General features: G+C 57.2%; 1 protein-coding gene across 1 annotated transcript in view; it reads left to right on the top strand.

Moving 5' to 3' along the window:
* The first annotated feature begins 2,308 nt into the window (after positions 1 to 2,308).
* The window catches only part of LOC120505328 (A-kinase anchor protein 8-like), a 9,765-nt gene continuing 4,970 nt past the window's right edge, over positions 2,309 to 7,103 (top strand). The window contains exons 1-4 of the mRNA XM_039715717.1: positions 2,309 to 2,353; positions 2,436 to 2,585; positions 3,262 to 3,488; positions 5,593 to 6,144. Coding sequence (XP_039571651.1) covers positions 2,309 to 2,353; positions 2,436 to 2,585; positions 3,262 to 3,488; positions 5,593 to 6,144 — 974 coding nt within the window. The remainder of the gene's footprint in view (positions 2,354 to 2,435; positions 2,586 to 3,261; positions 3,489 to 5,592; positions 6,145 to 7,103) is intronic.

The following is a 7,103-nucleotide window of genomic DNA, read 5'->3' on the forward strand; positions in this document are numbered from 1 at the left end:
AATTTGGGGAAATTCGGGGAAATTTGGGAGAATTCCAGGGAAATTTGTGAAAATTCTGGGAGATTTGGGAAAATTCAGAGGGATTTGGGGGAATTCCAGGGAAATTTGGGGGAAATCTGAGAAAATTTGGGAGAATTCTGGGGAAAATTGGGGAAATCTGGGAAAATTTGGGGAAAATCCAGAGAAATGTGGGGAAATTCCAGGGAAATTTTGGAAAATCCAGAGGGATTTGGGGGAAATTTGGGCGAATTCCAGGGAGATTTGAGGAAATTCTGGGGGATTTGGTGGAAATTTGGGAAATCCATGGAGATTGTGGGAATTCTGGGAAAAAATCCAGGGAAATTTGGGGGAATTCCAGAGGGATTTGGGGGAAATCCAGGGAATTTTTGGGAAATCCAGAGGGATTTGGGGACACTGGGATGAAGATTTGGGGTCGTTATTTGGGATTTGGGGACAGTGGGGTGGGGATTTGGGGACACGGATGGGGACTTGGGATTTGGGGATTTGGGATTTGGGGATTTGGGATTTGAGGACATTGGGGACATTGGGACGGGGACATTGGGATGGGGGTTTTGGGATTTGAGGGCAGGGATTTGGGACAGGGATTTGGGACAGGGATTTTGGGTCGTTATTTGGGACACTGGGACAGCGATTTGGGGTCTTCATTTGGGATTTGGGGACACTGGGATGGGGATTTGGGGTCGTTATTCGGGATTTGGGGTCGTTATTTGGGATTTGGGGATTTGGGACCCTGGGATGGGAGTTTGGGGTCGCTATTTGGGATTTGGGGACCCAGGGACGGGGGTTCGGGCTCGTTCTTTTGGTCATTTGGGGTCGCTCTTGGGGGTTCGGGGCCATTTTTTGGGGTCATCCTTTGGGGTTCGGGGTTGTTTTTTGGGGTCGTTTTTGGGGGTCACCATTTGGGTTCGGGGTCGTTTATTGGGGTCGTTTTTGGGGGTCCTCCTTTGGGGTTAGGGGTTGTTTTTGGGGCCATTCTTTGGGGTTTGGGGTCATTTGGGGTCATTTTTTGGGGTCATTCTTTGGGATTTGGGGTCGTTGTTCGGGGTCGTTGTTTGGGGTCATTCTTTGGGGTTCGGGGTCATTTTTGGGGTTGTTTTTGAGGTCATTTTTTGGGGTTCGGGGTCGTTGTTCCGAGTCGTTCTTTGGGATCATTGGGGGTCATTGGGGGTCGTTTTTGGGGTCACCCTTTGGGGTTCGGGGTCGTTCCTTGGGGTCATTGGGGGTCATTGGGGGTCGTTTTTTGGGGTCATTTTTTGGGGTCACCCTTTGGGGTTCGGGGTCGTTCTTTGGGGTCATTGGGGGTCGTTTTTGGGGTCGTTTTTGGGGTTCGGGGTCTCCCTCGCGTGACCCCGGCGCCGTCCCCGCTGACACGTGACACGCGCCGCACGTGACCCCCGGTGACACCGCACCGCCGCGAGAGGCCACGTGAGGGCGCGCCAGGGGGCGTGGCCTCAGCAGAGGCTGCCAATAGCAGCCTGCGATGCGGTGAGGGGGCGTGGCCAGAGGCGCGCCTGTCACATGATAGGTCCTTAGCCGGCTTAGCTGACCAATGGGAGGGCAGAGCGGCGGGAGCCACGCCTCCCCATCGAGCAGACTTTCACTTTAACCAATCGCATCGCGGGAAACCCCATGAGCGACAAAAGCCGGCTGCCAATGGGAGGTGCAAACCGCGCGGCCCAATCAGCGCAGGGGAGGCGGAGCGGCGCGGCCAATCAGCGCGAGGGGGCGGGGCCGGCACGGCGCCGTTACCGCCCGGGAAAGGGGAGGAGGCGCCGCCATCATGAGCTACGGTGAGGGGAGGGGGCGGCACCGGGACGGGAGGGAGCGCGGGCACCGGGACCGGGAGGGGCCGGCGGGGTCCCTGAGGGGCCGCTGGGGTCGGTGAGGAGCGGGAGCCCTGAGGGGCGGCGGGATCCGTGAGGAGCGGGAGCCCTGAGGGCCGGCGGGTCTGTGAGGGGCGGCGGGGTCCTTGAGAGGCGGGCGGGTCTGTGAGGGGCGGGAACCGTGAGGGGCCGATGGGGTCCGTGAGGGGCGGCGGGGTCCATGAGGGGCGGCGGGAACCGTGAGGGGCGGCGGGTCCGTGAGGGGAGAGCGGAGGGAGAGGGAACGGGGAAGGTCCCTGAGGGACCGGGGGGACACCGGGAGATTGGTGGGTTCGTGAGGGACCGGGGATGATCGTGAGGGACTGGGGGTGATCGTGAGGGACTGAGGGGACACCGGGACACAGAGATGTCCGTGAGGGGAAAGGGGGAACACCGGGACCAGGGGGAACCGTGAGGGACCGGGGATGGCCGTGAGGGACCAGGGTGATCGTGAGGGACCGGGGGTGATCGTGAGGGACCGGGGAGACACCGGGACACGGAGATGTCCGTGAGGGGAGCGGGGGGACATCGGGACCGGGGGTGTCTCTTTAGGCACCGGGGGGTTACCGGGACATGGAGGGGAACCGTGAGGGACCGGGAGGACACCGGGACATGGAGGGGGACCCTCAGGGACCGGAGGTGATCGTGAGGAACCGGGGCTACACCGGGACCAGGGGGAACCGTGAGGGACCGGGGGTGACCGTGAGGGACCGGGAGGACACTGGGACATGGAGGGGGGCACCGTGAGGGACTGGCGGTGTCTGGGAAGGACCGAGGGGACACCGGGACACGGAGGGGAGCCCTGAGGGACCGGGGGTGTCCCTGAAGGCACCGGGGGCACACCGGGACCGGGGGTCGCTGTGAGGGACCGGGAGGTTCCGGGACGAATCCCAAATTCCTGGTTAATCCTGGTAAATCCCAAATTCCCGGTGAATCCCAGTAAATCTTGAATTCCTGGTAATTCCCAGTGAATCCTGGGGCTTTCTGGAATTCCCGGTGAATCCCGGTAAATCCTGAATTCCTGGTGAATCCTGGTAAATCCTGAATTCCCAGTGAATCCCAGTAAATCCTGGAGCTCTCTGGAATTCCTGGTGAATCCCAGTAAATCCCGAATTCCTGGTGAATCCCAGTAAATCCTGGAGCTCTCCCGAATCCCAGTGAATCCCGGTAAATCCCGAATTCCTGGTAATTCCCAGTAAATCCTGGAGCTCTCCGGAATTCCCAGTGAATCCCAAATGCTCAATGAATCCCAGTAAATCCCGAATTCCTGGTGAATCCCAGTAAATTCTGAATTCCCGGTGAATCCCAAATTCCTGTTGAATCCCGGTAAATCCCGAATCCCGGTGAATGCCGGTAATTCCCGGTGCATTCCCCGTTCCCAGGGTACGAGGGCTATGGCTACGGCTACGGCTACGGCCAGGAGGGCTCCGGGGGCTTCGGCTTCGGCGGCGCCGCCGGCAATTCCTGGGAGCTCGGCAATTCCGAGCCCGACGGGGCCCCCGAGGGCGGCGACGGCCCCGGGAAGCAGCGGCAGGAGCCGGGAGCCGGGATCCACGGCGAGGCCGAGGGGCTGCCGGGACGGGGCTACGGGGCTGCACCGGAGAGGTGGGAATGGGATTGGGATTGGGATTGGGAATGGGAATGTGAGAATGGGAATATGGGAATGGGATTGGGGGAGCCGGGATCCACGGCGAGGCCGAGGGGCTGCCGGGACGGGGCTACGGGGCTGCACCGGAGAGGTGGGAATGGGATTGGGGGAATTTGGGATCAGGAATGGGGAATGTGGGAATGGGAACAGGGATGGGATTGGGAATGGGGATTTGGGGAATGGGATTGGGCTCAGGAATGGGGATGGGAATGGAATGGGATTGAGAATGGGGGATTGGGATTGGGGGATTTGGATTAGGAATGGGAATGGGGGATTGGGAATGGGAATGAGGGACTGGGTTTGGGGGATTTGGATTGGGAATGGGAATTTGGGATTGGAGGAGCTGGGATCCACCTGAGCCTGAGGGGCTGCCCTGGAGAGGTGGGGATGGAAATGTGGGATTTGGATTGGGAATGGGAATGGGGTTGGGAGTGAGGGATTGGGATTGGGAATGGGGGAAGAGAATTGGGAACAGGGGAAGGGGATTGGGAATGAGGTGGGAATGGGTAAACAAGAATGCATACGGAAACCGGAAAATGAGAATGGGAGTGGGAAAATGGAATGAGAACTGGAGAATGGGAAAATGGGAATGGGAATGGAGGATTATCCCAAAAAATCCAGAATCTGAGATTTGGGGTTGCAGGGTGGTTAGGATTGGATCCTGGGGATCAGGAAAGGGATGGGAAATGGGGAAAGGGGATGGGAAATGGGGATGGGAAATGGGGAAAGGGGATGGGAACTGGGGAAAGGGGATGGGAAATGGGGAAAGGGGATGGGAACTGGGGATGGGAAATGGGGAAAGGGGATGGGAAATGGGGAAAGGGGATGGGAACTGGGGATGGGAAATGGGGAAAGGGGATGGGGGATCCACGGCGAGGCCGAGGGGCTGCCGGGACGGGGCTACGGGGCTGCCCCTGACAGGTGGGAATGGGAATGTGGGAATGGGAATATGGGAATGGGAATGGGGGTTTGGGAATGTGGGATTGGGATCCACGGCGAGGCCGAGGGGCTGCCCCCGAGAGGTGGGAATGGGATTGAGGGAATTTGGGATTGGGAATGGGAATGGGGGAGCCGGGATCCACGGCGAGGCCGAGGGGCTGCCGGGATGCGGCTACGGGGCTGCCCCGGAGAGGTGGGAATGGGATTGGGAATGTGGCAATGGGAATGTAGGAATGGGAATGGGATTGGGCTCCACGGCGAGGCCGAGGGGCTGCCAGGACGGGGCTACGGGGCTGCACTGGAGAGGTGGGAATGGGATTGGGAATGTGGCAATGGGAATGTAGGAATGGGAATGGGATCGGGATCCACGGCGAGGCCGAGGGGCTGCCAGGACGGGGCTACGGGGCTGCACTGGAGAGGCGGGAATGGGATTGGGATTGGGATTGGGATTGGGATTGGGATTGGGGGAGCTGGGATCCACGGCGAGGCCGAGGGGCTGCCGGGACGGGGCTACGGGGCTGCCCCCGAGAGGTGGGATTGGGATTGGGGGAATTTGGGATCAGGAATGGGGAACGTGGGAATGGGAACAGGGATGGGATTGGAAATGGGGATTTGGGGAATGGGAATAGGATTGGGAATGGGAATGGAATGGGATTGGGAATGAGAATGGAAGTGGGGTGGGAATGGGAATTGGAATGGGAGGTTATCCCGAAAAATCCAGCATTTGGGATTTGGGGTTCCAGGGTGGTTGGGATTGGATCCTGGGGAGCGGGAAAGGGATGGGAAATGGGAAATGGGGAAAAGGGGATGGGAAATGGGGAAAGGGGATGGGAAATGGGGAAAGGGGATGGGAAATGGGGAAAGGGGATGGGAAATGGGGAAAGGGGATGGGAACTGGGGAAAGGAGATGGGAAATGGGGAAAGGGGATGGGAAATGGGAAAAGGGTGGAAGGTGGGAAAGGGGCTGGAGAAGGAGGTCCTCCACTTCTGGGACCTATTATTTTGGGAATAAAAGCGATCCCAATCCCTCAGACGGTTTTTTTTTTGGGAAAACCATTTCTTTGGGAATTCCCAAAAACCCCGTCACAGCTAAACCCCCAAAATTCCCAAATCCCCGCTCAGGTACGACCCGTATGAATCCTACGGCGACGCGCGCGTGAACGAGCACCGGGATCTGGGAAATGGGGGCTTCGACTACCCCGGCGACTACCCCGGCGATTATCCCAACGATTACCCCAACGATTATCCCAACGATTACCCTAACGATTACCCCAACGATTACCCCAATGATTACCCTAATGATTATCCTGATTACCCAAATGATTACCCCAACGATTACCCCGACTATCCCAACGATTATCCCGGCGATTTCCCCAACGAAGCCGAGCCCGACGCCAGCGACTTCTACGGGCGGGCGCCGGGGCGGGAGCAGCACTTCCAGGGCAAGTTCCGGGGGGGCTGGGGGGGCCGGGAGCGGCCCTTCCCGGGGTTCCCGGCCCGCGGGGGCTGGGCCGAGCCGCGGGGCCCCCCCCGGCGCCTCCCGTCGCTCTTCGCCCACAACATCCTGCCCGAGGCCGGCGCCTTCCGCGGCTTCCCCGGCGCCTTCCGCGGCCTCAAGAGGATGAGGAGGGGCTGGAAGGCCTGGGACGCCGACTTCAGGGTGAGTCGGGGCCGGTTTGCCGGCATTATTACGGGGTTGCCGTGGTTTTCCCGTGGTTTTCCATGAGTTTTTGTGGTTTTTCTGTGATTTTTCCATGGTTTTCCATGAGTTTTTTTTCCCCATTTCTCACCCCGTTCCCCCCCTTTTCCGTGATTTTCCCGTGGTTTTCCATGAGTTTTTGTGGCTTTTCCGTGGTTTTCCCGTGGTTTTTCATGAGTTTTGGTGGTTTTTCCGTGATTTTCCCGTGGTTTTCCATGAGTTTTGGTTGTTTTTCCGTGATTTTCCCGTGGTTTTCCATGAGTTTTTGTGGCTTTTCCGTGGTTTTCCCGTGGTTTTTCATGAGTTTTGGTGGTTTTTCCGTGATTTTCCCGTGGTTTTCCATGAGTTTTGGTTGTTTTTCCGTGATTTTCCCGTGGTTTTCCATGAGTTTTTGTGGCTTTTCCGTGGTTTTCCCGTGGTTTTTCATGAGTTTTGGTGGTTTTTCCGTGATTTTCCCATGGTTTTCCATGAGTTTTTGTGGGTTTTCCGTGATTTTCCTGTGGTTTTCCATGAGTTTTCGTGGTTTTTCCATGATTTTCCTGTGGTTTTCCATGAGTTTTCGTGGTTTTTCCATGATTTTCCTGTGGTTTTCCATGAGTTTTCGTGGTTTTTCCGTGATTTTCCTGTGGTTTTCCATGAGTTTTCGTGGTTTTTCCATGATTTTCCCGTGGTTTTCCATGAGTTTTTGTGGTTTTTCCGTGATTTTCCCGTGGTTTTCCATGAGTTTTGGTGGTTTTCCCGTGATTTTTGAAATGATTTTCTGTGGTTTTCCATGAGGTTTCATGGTTTTTATGTGATTTTTCATGGGTTTTCCATGATTTTCCCGTGCTTTTCCATGAGTTTTCGTGGTTTTTCTGTGATTTTTCCATGGTTTTCCATGAGTTTTTTTTCCCCGTTTCTCACCCCCCTTCCCCCCCCCCCCTCCCTCTTTCCT

Source organism: Passer montanus, unplaced genomic scaffold (assembly GCF_014805655.1).
Source record: "Passer montanus isolate IOZ18808 unplaced genomic scaffold, ASM1480565v1 scaffold340, whole genome shotgun sequence".
Taxonomy (NCBI): domain Eukaryota; kingdom Metazoa; phylum Chordata; class Aves; order Passeriformes; family Passeridae; genus Passer; species Passer montanus.